We start from the raw sequence: 15,339 nt of genomic DNA on the forward strand, positions 1-15,339 counted from the left end.
CATTGAGTTCGAGGCCAACCTGGGCTACAAAAGCAAGTTCCAGGACAATCTCCAAAGCTACACAGAGAGACCCTGCCTCTACCTCCTCCCCTCCCCCCCGCAAAATGAGGTGACCAAGAGTCTATGTCTTGAAATCCCATCTGGGAAGACAGTCAGTAACATTTAGAAATTTCCAAATGAATAAATTCTACATTTTAACTGACTTTTTTATTTTTAAGACAGTTTTTCATTTGAAATTATCCATAAAGAGAAAAGAGGTATGATAGGGTTTATACTACAAACACTGAAATAATCCCATGTCTAGAGAAAATGAGCATAAAGAAAGGAATGTACAACTGAAGATGAATAAATTAAGTGCCAAGCAGTCAGTCTCAGAAGGCTGTAAGATCAGCTAGCAGAAGGCAAACTGAAAGGAAGCAAAGAAAGGTCATCCTCAGCAATCATGGGTAAGAGGTCTCTAAACCAGGGATTATTGCCCAGTAGTAGCACAGGACGGAAGCAGGAGCCCAATCTTTAATTCCTCCTTTGCCTCCGTCTTCCCACCAAGGGTGACTACAAGAATAAGAGCAGAGTGCACCAGGCAAGGGTGACTAATGCTCCAAAGCCACGCTGACAGCCATGTGGTTCACACCTTCTAACCAGGGAGAAGGAGGAAGATGAAGACCCTTCTAAGTATGACACTGAAGAGACAGGCAGAACTTGAAAGATTGGGGAAGAGAGAAGGCAGCATGGTATAATGAGAGAGAGAGAGACAGACAGACAGACAGACACAGACAGATTAGATAGATAGATAGATAGATAGATAGATAGATAGATAGATAGATAGATAGATAGATAGACAGACAGACAGACAGACAGACAGACAGACAGACAGACAGACAAGAGACAGCTGCCTGCCTGGAACCCACAATGTAGAACAGGCTGGCTTCAAACTCAGAGATCTTGTCTCTTAAGTCCTAGAATCAATGGCATGTGCCACCAAACTCTGCTTAAATAATTTTTTTAAAATAATATACTATTTTAGAATGACAACTAACAGCTTTTACCACAAATTTAAGCACAGCCAAGAAGGTATTAATATATTCTAAATCAGACCTATTACATTACTCTTTGGTCTATTAAGTAGAAAATAAACATAGCAACTTGATACCGATTATCTTCTTTATTTTCTTTCCTGAGACAGGGTCTCGCTATGTAACCCTGAAAGGCCTCAGACTCAGAGATCTGCCTGTATCTGCCAAATTGCTGGAATTAAGGGTGGGTATCACCATGCCAGATAATTATCATACTTTTATTTTAAAAGATTTATTTCTTTATTATGCATACAGTGTTCTGTCTCCATTTATGCCCACAGGCCAGAAGAGGGCACCAGATCTCATTACAGATGGTTGTGAGCTGTAACATGTGGACCTGCTTGTTGGGGATTCTGTCCTGCCCAGTTCCCACAGCAGGTAAGCCCCAAAGAAAATCACACAGAGGTCTCCATACGTTATAAATTGATTGGCCCATTAGCTTAGGCTTAGTATTAGCTTTTATAACTTATATTAGCCCATTATTCTTATTTATGTTAGCAGCATGGCTCAGTACCTTTTTTGGCAGGCAGGTCACATCTTGCTTCTGGGCTATCTGGACAGAACTGGGAAGGAATGGGTTTCCTTCCTCCTTCCCAGAATTCTCTTGTTCTCTTTTACCCACCTCTACTTCCTGTCTGGTTGTCCCGCCTATATTTCCTGCCTGGCTACTGACCAATCAGCATTTATTTAAAACATAATTGACAGAATAGATAATTGTCCCACACCACTTCCCCCTCTTTTTTCACAGAAACTGTATCAATTAAAACACTGTTTGGCCATTATCTCTAGCCTCCTATTGGCTAACCGTCACATTTTGATTTAACCCATTTCTATTAATCTGTGTTCACCATGAGGTCGTGGCTTACCGGAAAAGATTTAGCATGTCTGACTTGGTGTCTCCATGGAGGCTCTCTCACTCTGACTTTGCTTTCTTCCTCCCAGAATTCAGTTCTGTCTCCCTGCCTACCTAAGTTCTGCCCTATCACCAGGCCCAAAGCAGTTTCTTTTTTAATCAATAAAAGAAAGCAGAGTCAGAGTGATTATTTCAGGTGTAAGCTAGCCAGGCGGCTGGAACAAGGGCCCCACTCCCTGTAACAGTGAGCCACCATGTGGGTGCTGGGAATTGAACTCAGGATCTCTGGATGAGCAGCCTGTGCTCTTAACCACTGAGCCATCTCTCCAGCCCCTAATTATCATACTTTTAAATATATAAATGAATAAATGTTTCCTTTTTTGGTTGTTCTTTGTTGTTGTTCTTTTTCAAGACAGGGTTTCTCTGTGTAACAGCCCTGGCTACCCTAAAAATTCACTCTGTTGTAGATCTGGCTGGCCTCGAACTCTCAGAGATCCACCTGCCTCTGCCTCTTGAGTGCTGGGATTAAAGGTGTGTGCCACCACCACCCGGTTCAAATCTGAACAAATACAAATACAAGAAAAGCAACAAAACTATTCCATCCCCATCCACTTGTATCAAAGGATCAACATTACTAGGAAGAGTGGAGGAGGTGTGGCATGGAAGCAGAGTGAGTCAAAGACATAAGGGTTTAGTTGGCAAAAGTTCAATGTCTTGTGAATACAGCACAATTGCCAAAGCACATGTGGCTGCATTCAGAAAAAGGAGGGTTAGTGAATAATAGAACTAACTAAATAAGGGGCGGTTTATACTATGAGCTATTTTTTTAAAGGATGAGAAGATGTGTGGAGGAAGTAGTATGGAAACAATTCTGCCTGCATGCTAAAAGGCTGTGATTTTGAGGGGTCAGGTCTTTTTGTGCAACCAGAGATGGGGGATGAAACTCAGTCACGTGCCCAATGACTTCAAGTATAAACTTATCACTGAACTTTTCTATGAACCCAACCGGTTCTGAACAGAATTAATTTGTAGACAGAGTTGACATTATATTCTGTTCTATACAGGCTGTTTTTGAAAAATACTGGCAGGATCTCTTTAAAAATTCACATATACAATTAGAAAAATCTGAAGGAATCCTCTCTGCTGCTGCTCTTTCAAACAGCTGCACAGAAACCTTGTATTTATTCTCTTCTACTTCTGTGATCAAACCATGACCAAAAAACTCACAGAGCACTGAGTTCATTTTGGTTAGCGAATCTAGAGAATTAAGAGTATATGATGGTAGAGGAAAGGCATGGCAGCAGAAGCAGAAACTAAGCGCCCACATCTCAAATGGCAAGAAGAAAGCAGAGAGAACTAGCAGAATGTGAAGTTTTATACTCTTGTTTTTTAAGACAGGGTTCCTCTGTGTAATCCTAGCTGTCCTAGAAATTACTCTGTAGACCAGGTTGGCCTCAAACTCACAGATGAGGTTTTATACTTTTAAAGCCTGCCTTCAGTGACACACTTCATCCAACAAAGTCACATGCCCTATGTTCTCCCGAACAGTACAGACAACTGGGAATCAAGTATTCAAATGCCTGAGACTATGGAAGACATCTTATTCAAATCACCACATATTACAACGAGAATTCAATATTGTTGTCTTGGGGGGGGGGGTTACTATCCATTATCTTAAAATCTTCTCAGTAAACCTTACACTCCAGAAATAAATGTGACTATCATTTTTTGCATTAAAACTTTCTTAAAGTAAAGCAATCCAGTACTTCAATTAGTAAAATCCTATTATTTAACAAGCCAGGCTTTCTTCAGCAAATCTGTTTTGTGAGCATGCAGTAGTATGACGAGCAGTCCACTCCTGCTAGAAGACTCCATGCTGTACAGCAAGTTGTATCCTTCTTTATTTCACGGTGACAGTTAGATCTCACCTTGCACTGAAAATCAGAGCCTTCATACTTCATACACCCAGAAGCTAATGTGGTTTCTCCCTGATCATCTTCTTCTATAATGGCAAAGCAATGCCCATTAGTTCTACAATAGAGAAAAAAAAAAATACAATTCCATATTAGAAAGAACAGGGCATGGTTGGTACATATCCAGAATACATTCAGGCTAAAGCAGGTGGATCTTGCATTTCAGGTCACCCTGAACTAAATAGAGAGACTTTAATAAAGAATGCCAGAGAGATAGCTAAGTAGTTAAGGGCACTGTCACCAAGCCTGAAGACTGAGTTTGATCTCCAGCATCCACATGGTAGAGGAAATAACTAATTCTGGCAAGCCAGCATGTGCACATGTGTATAATACACATACACACATACAAACCAAATAAATATAAAAAAATTTAAAAGACTCACAAAAGAACTGAACATATGTGAATTGAATATGTCCTTCAGTACCTTGGTTTTTTTGCATTTAAACTGCATGTTATATGATTTATTAGCAAAATCAATTTAGAAATAAGCTAAATCAAGGGTAGTGTGCTTTAACTAAGGATTAAAGGGGCAATGAGAACTCTATGTCAAGTAGGGAGTTCTACTAAATAAATGCTCTGTGTGTATGCTGTTATAAACTGTTCTGCTAGTCACATATACATGGTGACAGATGAAAACAAGCTCGTCTGTGCAACATTCGGCAGCCCCCAATAACACAGTGACGTCTTAGGAAAAACAGACGACTGAGATTCTAAAAGGTACGTTGTAGTGAATGTGGCAGGAAAACAGAGACGGTCTCAATAGCTTCATTTAAAAAAATTTACATATATTTTAGTTTCATGACGTTCTACCAGTTTAATGACAGTGTCCTTGAGTTTTTTCCTTAGCAAATGTAGAAAGGAAAATAATATAATTTCACAGACCAAGTTCTAGGCATTGTCTAGTCTATACAAAGAGCACAGAATGTTAGTGAACTACAAAACTTGGCCTTCATTATTACTGCTACAACAAAAAGACAATTAATTGACTGATAAAACTGAATTACACTTTATTTTTTGTTTTCTCACAGGGGAGGGGGTGTGATTCAGAAAGTCAATTCTTCAATGGGCCCCAAGATATATAGACTATGGGCCAGAGGATGCCTGAGCAGGTAAAAGTGCCTGCTGTCTAAGACTGACAATCTGAGATCCTTTCTTGGAACCCACATAGAAAAAGAGAGAAGAGACTTCTGCAAATTGTACTCTGATCTCTTTACGTACATCTACACATATTATGAATACATAATGTGTGTGTGTGTGTGTGTGTGTGTGTGTGTGTGTGTGTGTGTGTGTGTGTTTAAAAAATATGAACTCAAGTTACACAACCATCCACAAGTGGATTGAATGGTTAACATTGAATGGTTAACATAAAACTAAGTAGGAAATGAAAAGTCATATAAAACAGATGTGGACTAAAAGTCCACAGAGAAATAACAAAACTGTCACAACACCGTTCCTGTACACCTATGCATTACTGGGAGACACTGGGTAAACTTTTTTTTTGGTAATCTACAAAACAGAAAACGTTTTCTACAATGAGCAACATTAAGTTCATGATTAAAATGGTCACGAAAGAAAAGAAAAATAAGGCAGACATGGTGCTACATGCCTTTAATATCAGCACAAGGTAGTAAGTAGATGCAGGTGGATCTCTGTGAGTTTAAGGCCAGCCTGGTCTACATAGTGAGTTTCAGGATGGCCAGATCTATGTAAAGAGACCCTGTTTCAAAAATCAAAACATATAAATTAGCTGTATCATGATACAACTAATGATCATCAATTGTTTAATGATAGATAACAATATTTCTATATTTAAAACAGGAATTTTCTTTTTCTTTATAAAGTTACCATATACAAATGGGGGGAAAAACTTGTTCGAGTATACTTTTCATCTAACTCTTAAGGGCGGAACCAAATACTTACATGCACGTGTTATTAATAGCATCATCTGGGCAGTGTCCTGAGCAATAGCACTTTAAGAAAGGCAAGGTATCCTCTGGTGCTAACGTCACTCCATTGTCTGGCTTCTTCTGGTCCAAATCTGATTTCACACCAGTACCATGGAGCATACTGTCTAGATTCTGCCCTGTATTAAAAAATGAAATTTGTAAATAATCATTCTTGAAACGTTGTTGAATTAGAGTCTTCAATAAAAAAGCTTCTGAGTTTTCTTATCATAATAACTGCAGTCAATACATCTTAAAATAAGTTTGATAATACCAACTCATAAACTACTATATACAGAACTACCAGATGCAACAGGGTGTAAGGAGACTGCCCAGTTACAAGTTGTATACCAATGAAAGACACACAAAGGACAAAAGGTCTGTGGTTCTGAGACAGAGCAGAGGAACCCTCTCCGTAAAGGTACTTAGCTAAGAGCTAAGCACTGATAAACACTTTTGAGAATTTTAATTCCAGGACAGGTCCCTACTAAAAAGGCCCTTTAGTGTTTTAATTTTTCTTTAAATAAGCTAAACTATTTGAAACAGCCAACTAGCAATTTGATTAACAACTGTAGGCCTCTCCCTGGTGCCTAGTCGCCTTGAGTGAGGAACTGTCAAATAAGCAGCCCTCTTTCCTAACTAGCAGAGCTGTCACTATGAGAGAACAGCTGTTTTGAACACTCCAGGGATTCCTCTGAGGAAACTCCATAGCAGCTGCAGGTACCACTGGGACCACTGCTACTGCTGAAGTCACAACCCAGCTTCAGGAGCCCTCATTCCTCACAAGTGCTCCAGGCTCCTTTATCATGTAGGTATTCATAAAGGACTTAAAAAAAAAATAAAAACAAAAAAGCTTCCTAAGTTTTGAACCAAAATCAAAATTAAGAGTTAGGAGGTTGCTAAGAGTTCCACAGTGGCCAGAGGCAGGCAGACCCCAGAGACTCTGAAGGACTGCAGACACACCGAGGCAGGCTATAGAGGCAGACCCCAGAGACTCTCAAGTACTACAGACAAACTGAGTTGGTGAGAAAGCATGAAAAGCTAAGTTAGGGATCCTAGGCAGCTGAAGAGTTCCTGAAAGTATCCAAGGGTTAAGAGCCAGGGGATCGGATGCCTTAGGCTAGAGGTCTACAATACTAGCTGCTGAGGACTAGTTTTCAAGGCCAGAGTACGTTCTGATCTGAGTATCAAGAGCATTCAGAGTCTGGAATTCTCAAAGTCTGGAATCTGAAGTCTCCTCTGAAAACCTGACCCATAACCCTATGGAACTAAGGAGTACAGAGTTGCCAACACTCAGGAATCTGCCCCTGTCATATTTGTGACATTCATGCAATGGGACCTCCAGCCTGCTGTGACAGCTTCAATTTACTAGGTAGAAAATGGGGAGAGATTTCAGGAAAGGCTGAGAAAATTTCCAATGATTTCAGAAGGGGGGGGGAGTGTGCACAACTCCTCTAATTTTTTGGTTCAAACTTATAACTATATTTAAAAAATTCTTTTTGAATGTTTCTCTGAAAATGGAGCTACTAAGCACCTTGCAGAGAACTCGAACTGCCTAAGTAAGGTAACTGTGAAAACATGAAACAAATCCTGCTTTCTGCCTTTCATCCCAGGGTAACTAGTTTGAATCCAGACCATGCTATAGAAAGTAAAAGTTGCCAAAAGCTTATATAATAAAACAGGGATCTTGCATTACAGAGTTTCTGGCATCAAATGACAGGTAACAACATACACAGCTCTGAATTTTTCAGATGAAATCACCTGGCCCTTCCAAAAGAAAGAATGGTAGAGCCAAAAGGATTAGATAAGCAAGAATTTCACTATAAAAATGAAGTGGTTCAGTACTAAATTCAATTTTAAATTTAACAATACTAATAAACTACAAAAATGAGGAAAATAACACATACACACTGACAGCAAGAAAGCAGAATGTAAGAGTTAGAAATTCCATAATTTGGATTATTATTATTGCTTGTTTCTTTGCTTTCTGAGACAGGGTTTCTCTGTGTAGCCATGGCTGTCCTAGAAGTCACTCTAGATTAGATTGGCCTCCAAGTCAGAGATCTGCCTGCTTCTGCCTCCCCAGTGTTGGAATCAAAATTGTTCACCATGACCATCTGACCATAACTTGAACTTCAATGACCTTAAGTTTCTCAAACTTAATATTCAGGAAAGAAATTTACTTCTGAATAAGTATTTGTTAATAGAAACAAATACTGAAAAGGAGTATCTGTAGGCCCATATTTCTATATGGTATGGCAGCTAGGCTCTAAAGCCATTGACCACACCTGAGATGGTCACATAACCTTTCAGACAGGTTGTTGCTAACCTAACAAAAAGTCAGCATGTTTTGCTCCTTTCTTTGTAATTTGGAGGATACCTGATAGAGATGCTAAGTCAAGCCTATGTGCCAGCTAGCATACACAGCAGACAGGTAGTTGTGGATGTGACTAAAAGCCTGGTTACCTAGGAGACAAAATGCTATTTGGAGAATAAAGCAGGAGGAATTCTCTAGCATGTAAACTCAGGACTTCATGAGGGACCACTGAGAATCTCCCTCCCGATAATGCCATGTGAGTTGTGTCTTTATTCTTGCACCTCCTCACAGGTCCAGAGAGAGATAGTTTATGTTGGGGTCTGCTCAAGAGACTTAATGGCACTGAACGTGGGGCTGATCTATGAACCCCCCAAAAAAACAAAAAAGAAGTGACCAGACGTGAGGAACCCATGAGAGAAAATTTGACCACAGTTGGATGTGTGAGTATTGAGCGCTCAAAAATAGAGATCAGAATTTAAAGAAATGTAGAGAAGCAGGACAAAATTTAAATTGGGAGTAAAAATTTGTCAATCAGTATATATGGGATAAGGAAAAAGTATTCAGTTATATATGTGATGTGGGAGTGATTTCTTTCTAATCTGTTGCTTTCATTGGTTAATTAATAAAGAAACTGCCTAGGCTCATTTGATAGGCCAACCCTTGGGTGGGTGGAGTAAACAGAACAGAATGCTGGGAGAAAGAAGCAGAGTCAGATCTTAATGCAGGTTAAGATCCTCCCTGGTAAGCCACCTCGTGGGGCTACACAGAATATCAGAAATGGGTTAGATCAATATGTAAGAGCTAGACAATAAGAGGCTGGAACTAATGGGCCAGGCAGTGTTTAAAAGAATACAGTTTCCGTGTAATTATTCCAGGTAAAGCTAACTGGGTGGCGGGATGAAGCCCCGCTGCTCCACCAACATATATGTAGGCAAAGGGAATTAGAGTGGAGCAGAAACAAAGGCAGAGATATTTAAAATCTGTAAGCGTGATAGATACAACTTTTATTGCTCACTAAACGGGTAGAAAAAGTAAAGAAAAAATGGCTTTTGGCCCAAGAATCGCCTTGGCTACTGCTGAGATTGAGGCGCCATGTGCTGGCTAGCTGAATCCAACCCACCTGCAGGTAAAAGGCAAGTAGGAGACAGAGTAAGTTTAGAGAACAAATTTAACCTCCCATAGTCAGTACCCCAGAGTTAGTTTATAAAACAGTGGAGACTAACAAATATCCTTCAAAGGTAAGATTTGTATACATATGTGTTCCTCAGCCCCTCACCATGACGTCCTTTCAGACGGAAAGTACTGTTAACACAGTGGTAAAGTTTCTGATGATCATCCAAATGGCTAAAAAATGAAAAAAAAAGCCTCATTTATTTTAACAACATCAACTGTAAAAGATGGGGAAGAATGGTAGGGTATGAGAAGGGAGAAATCTGCCATGCTACAAATGAGAGACATTCTGGTCTCTTGTGAGTCTTCCTAATTAGGTAGGTGAATAATCTTTATAAACTACATAACTTCTCCAGTATTCACTTATTTAAGAAGGCAGTAGAGCTGGGAGGTGGTGGCATACACCTTTAATCCCAGCACCCGGGACACAGAAGCAGAGGCAGGTAGATCTCTGTGAGTTCGAGGCCAGCCTGGTCTACGAGAGCTCGTTCTTCAAGACAGGCTCCAAAGCTACAGAGAAACCCTGTCTCAAGAAACAAAACACAACAAAACGAGAGAGGGGGGGGGGGGGGGGCAATAGGACTCAAGGTTTTAAAATCCTGATATAGTAACAATAACAAAACAAAACAAAATAAAAGGATCAATTTAACCATAGAGGACAAACGTGTGTGGTGGAGTCCAGACTTGGGTGGTACACACCTGTAATTCCAATCCTTGAGAGGCTGAGACAGGAGTTTGAGGCCAGCCTATGCTATAGTATAACAAACACCTTGCCTCTTACACAACATCAATGACAACAAATATAGCAAGGAAGATGTTGCCCATAGTGATGTGGGGGCAAACACTTATAATCACAGCATTCATAAAGCAGAAATTATCTGCAAAATTTTTTTTCAAACGACATAAAAAAGTTTTGATCTTTAGCACACAAAAGTGTTAATTCTTTGTGTGGTTGGTTTTGTTTTTTGTTTTGTTTTTTTAGTCAGTCTTACATGCAGCGCTGGTTGTTCTAGATCACACTATATAGACCAGGTTGGCACTGAACATAAGAGATCTGCCTGCCTCTGCCTACAAGTCCAGGGATTAAAGGTGTGTGCTACCACTCCTGACTAGAAGTGTAAATCATGCGAGAATATTCCACTCGATATAAGCTTACTGCGGAACAACTTGAGCTCAAGGAACTAAACATCAACAAAGCAAATATTCCAACTAAAAAATGCGATATACAGATTTAAACAGAATTCTCAATAGTAGAATCTCAAATGGCCAAAAAACACTTAAAGAAACATTCAACATCACTAGCCATCAAAGAAATACAAATCAAAATGACTTCAAGATTCCATCTTATACCTGTCAGAATGATGAAGATCAAAAAAACAAGTGATAGTTCATGCTGAAAAAGATGCGGAGCAAGGGAATGCTCCTCCACTGCTGGTGGGAGTGCAAACTAATACAACCACATTGGAAATCAATATGGTAGTTTCTCAGAAAATTGGGAATCCATCTACTTCAAGACCCAGCTATACCACTTCTGGGCATAGTATACCCAAAGGGCGCTCTACCCTACCACAAGGATACTTGTTCAACTATGTTCATAGCAGCTTTATTATTAATAGCCAGAACCTGGAAACAACCTAGATGTCCCTCAACTGAAGAATGGATAAACAAAATACGGTACATTTACACAATGGAATATTACTCAGCTGTTAAAAACAATGACATCATTAAATTTGCTGGCAAATGATGAAACTAGAAAAAAAATCATCCTGAGTGAGGTAACTCAGACCCAAAACACAAACATGGCATGTGACCACTTACAAATGGATATTAACTATTAAGTAAAGGATTATTGCACTACAATCCATAGACCCAGAGGGACTAAGTAACAAAGAGGGCCTGGGGGGGGGGTCGTACATGGGAAGAGGAAATAGATTTTTCTGGGTAGACTGGAGTTGGTGGGGATGGGAACAGGAGAGAATGGGTAGCGGGGGTTGAGGGAGAGTACTGGGAGAGATGACTAGAACTGGGATCATTTCATGCATGAGGTAAAAACCTAGTGCAGTGTAAACTCCTAGGCATCTACGAGGATGATTCTAGCAATGGAGGATATGGAGCCTGACCCAGCCATCTTCTGTAACCAGGCAAGGCTTCCAATGGAGAGAGTGGGACACCAACCCAGTCACAAATGCTTTGACCTACTATTTGCCCCTCCTGCAAAATGTGCTGGGGTAAGGGTGTCACATCTTGGGTGGGAGTGACCAACCAATGACTGATCCAACTTGAGATTCATGTCATAACAGATAGCCCAGACCTGTCTGTCACTGCCTGGAGAGTCAGGCCACGTAAACTGAATAATTCAGAGACCTAGGATAGAACTGAATACAACTGACAAAAAAAAAAAAAAAAGTCAATTAAATGATTCCTAATGATACTCTGCTATACTTGTAGACCAGAGCCTAGCATAATCGTCATTAGAGAGGCTTCATCCAGCAACTTATGGGAACAGATGCAGAGACCCACAGCCAAAATTAGGCAAACTCAGGGAATCCTGCAAAAGACAGGGCACCACAAGAAAACAGCCCACAGAATCAACTAAGCAGGGCTCATAGGGGCTCAAAGAGACCGAACTGGCAATCAGGGGGCTTGTATGTGTCTGACCTAGGTTCTCTGCGTATGTCACGGCTGTGTAGTTTGGTTTTCTTGTAGGACTTCCAACAGATGGAGTAGGGGCTGTTTCAGACTCTTCCCTGCTTTTGGAAATGCTTTTCTGTTACTGGGTTGCCTCACTCAGCCTTAATGAAGGGATGTGCCTAGTCTTGTTGTAAGTTGTTATACTATGTTGGATTGATAGCGAAGGCGGCCTGCTCTTTTATGAAGGGAAAGGAGGAGGAGTAGATCTTGGGGAACAGGGAGGTGGCAAGGAGAGTGAACTAGGAGGAAAGGAGAGAGAGGAAACAGTAGTCAGGTGTAATATATGAGAAAATTAAAAAAGACAGAGAGAGGTGTGTACCATACTAACTATCTATATATGACCTGAACAGCATAAAGCATTTTGTTTATCAAAATGGAAATTTCCTTGGGAGATACATTATTAATTTATCTTCATAATCATGACAACTCTGGTTCATAGTGATCAGCAAAACCTAACAGAAAGGCATTATATTACATATTCTCGTGTTTCATAGATAAAGTGACTTGAGATGAGGGGGCTCTGCGTTCTGAGCAAAGCAACAATAAGGCAAATACAAAGAAGGTGGAGATTTCATGTCATGCTCATGCAATAACACAAAAATTTTAAAAAGCTTAATACTATAATCCAAATTTCCTCATGTGGGTAAAAAATAATCCTTATCATTCAGTACTATATAGAAAATTACAACTTATAAACCCAAAGTTCAGAAAATGAAGATGGCAGGACAGGGACTGGGAAGATGGAAAGCAAATCTAGCCAATTAGAAAGCTCTAGGTTTAGTTGGACACCCCTTCTCAGATGACAATAGGTGGGGAAGACACCCAGTGCCAACACTGATCAACACAAGTAGGTACATACATTGTGCATAAACACTAACACACATATATACAAAAATTTAATTCTAAAACAGAAAAAAGATAGAGGTAAGATCTACCTAAAAACCTTCTTTTATAAAGCAATGTTAACTTTTCAGTTCAAATTACTGTCCTAAATAAACTACTTGTGGGGGGGTTGTATGCAAATACAGTTCATATAATAGTAGTAGGCATCACTATTAACCTCTATTTGTTCTATGAACACATGGTATATAACAGAGGCCACAAATAAACTGCTTAGACTCTACGGAGAAATTTTAGAACTCAGCATAGACAAACAAGTGCATTAATTTTCCAAAGTCTTCTCATGAAAATAAAACAAATTTTGAATTATTATTTGTGCTTATTCTTTGTTGTGTTTTCAGAGAGACAGGAATTTAAAGCTCAGTCTCAAGCACCTATTGTTTTGTGCTTTAGGCACTAAACTGCAGACTATTTATACTTAATCTCATCTGATCCTCACTAGGCAAACCTCATGCCTGTGTTACAGATAAGAACAAAGGTTCAGAGAGGCTAAGGTTTTTAAAAAGGTGTCTATACAAAGTTCACACTTTCTTTTGGCGTGTTTTTTCTTTGCTTCTTCACTTAAGAGTTGTGCTGGTACGGATGACCTGTTTAAAAAGGAACAGGAACTAAAAGCAGATCAAGGCATTTAAGTGCTTTATATATATAGAAATGACTTATTAAATAAGCATCAATTTACCTTGAACATGAGAAATGATGGAAAGACAGGCTCCCAATAATCTGATGTAAGTATAAAGCTGAGTCATTGTTCAATGTCCACGTATCCTGTACACTGCCACTTTGATTTACTGGTCCTACTATTTCACTAATTTAAATGGCTTTACTGAATGAGATTTCCTTACAGAAGAACAAATCACTGGACGATGACTTTCACAAGCTATTTTCTTCAGATTCCTGGAAAATAAACGAACAAACAAGGCAATGAATATAATGAAATTTTGCAATTTTCGAGGGTGGCGAGGAAAACCAGCCCAATCAGGCTTTTAAATGCAGAAATATATTTTTAAAAATTTTGGTGTATACTGGGGATCAACTCTAGCACCTTACATTGAGCTACAGTCTCAGATCTGTTGAAAGATATTTTTAAAGATTAAAGCTCTACTTTTAAGGCACTGCAATTACAATGCTTAAATAATTTAGTACAAAGTAGTAATCTCTCCTAATCTCAAATCAGCCACAATGAACATACTAAATCTCAACCAACTAGTACAGTGTTGGATACACATTAAGGTCCCTCTACTTGGGAAGCTGACAGGTCTAGGAGTTCCAAGACAAGCTGAATAACAGAAAGACAATTCCAACTCTAAAGAAAAGAAAAAGGGGGGAAAAAGAAGAAAAAAATTCTCATTAATAGCTTTCTCTGGTTGCTCAAATGTAATCAAATTATTCAATTACTGAATTGAATGTTTCAGCTGGGTATGGTATGGTGGTATATGCCTCTAACTCTAGCACTTGAGGGGAGGGACAGCACAGAGACAGAAAGGTTATCAGTTCTAGCTAGTCTGGGCTGTTCACCCGACCACCACTACCATCCACAAAGAAAGTTCCTTAGTACACTAAGAAGAAAACAGAAGACTGTGGCGGCAGCACATGCTTTTCTTGTTTGTTTTCTGAGACAGGGTTTCTCTGTATACATTTTGGAGCCTGTCCTGAAACTCCCTCTGTAGACCAGGCTGGCCTTGAATTCACTGAGAGACACCTGCCTCTGCCTCCTGAATGCTGGGTTTAGAGGTGTGTACCACCCCTGCTACCAGCTTAATTTTGTTTTTGTTTTTCTTTTTTCAAGACAGGGCTTCTTTGTGTAGCTTTGGATCCTGTCCTGGCACTCGCTCTATAGACCAGGTTGGCCTTAAACTCACAGAGGTTTGCCTCCTAAGTGCTGGGATTAAAGGTGTGCACCACCACTGCCTGGCTGCTTGTTTTTTGAGACAGGGTCTTGCTATGTAACTCAGACTGGTCTACAACTCTGGAACTCAGTGGTTTTCTTGTCTCAGCCCTTCAAACACTAGGGTCATAGCCATATACTACCATGCCTTACTGGCTTAAAAATCCACATACAACTGCTTACCGCTTGTTCTTTCCTTGGACAGGATCTTATCTACCTGAGGCGACAATTAATTAACAAGTTCCCATAACTGCTTCACAAGAAAAGTATAACTAAAGTGGGCTGAAGAGATTAAAGATCACACACAGTGATAGAGTTATAATTCAGACTCCATTATTAATTGCTATTCTATACACTATATTAATTATACTATATAAAATGAAATATACATTATATATTGTAAAGTATTTAGGATTACAGTGGCACAGAGCAGGTACTCAATAAAGTTTCTTCTTCTCAGATATGTCTATGACATGGTCTTGTATATATATGAGGAAAGTATTGACTGTGAGAAATTCTTATAGTTTAAGAAT

The 15,339-nt window shown here is 39.6% G+C and overlaps 1 protein-coding gene across 3 annotated transcripts in view; it reads right to left on the bottom strand.

Annotated features, from left to right (window-relative positions):
* Bmpr1a (bone morphogenetic protein receptor type 1A) overlaps positions 1–15,339 on the bottom strand; it is a 110,034-nt gene that overhangs the window by 27,124 nt on the left and 67,571 nt on the right. For all 3 annotated transcript variants that reach the window (XM_057769575.1, XM_057769576.1, XM_057769577.1), the window contains exons 3-5: positions 13,601–13,815; positions 5,821–5,983; positions 3,855–3,957 (exon numbers count right to left, since the gene is read on the bottom strand). In XM_057769575.1, coding sequence (XP_057625558.1) covers positions 3,855–3,957; positions 5,821–5,983; positions 13,601–13,667 — 333 coding nt within the window. In that variant the 5' untranslated portion in view covers positions 13,668–13,815. The remainder of the gene's footprint in view (positions 1–3,854; positions 3,958–5,820; positions 5,984–13,600; positions 13,816–15,339) is intronic.

This window comes from Chionomys nivalis, chromosome 5, assembly GCF_950005125.1.
Source record: "Chionomys nivalis chromosome 5, mChiNiv1.1, whole genome shotgun sequence".
Taxonomy (NCBI): domain Eukaryota; kingdom Metazoa; phylum Chordata; class Mammalia; order Rodentia; family Cricetidae; genus Chionomys; species Chionomys nivalis.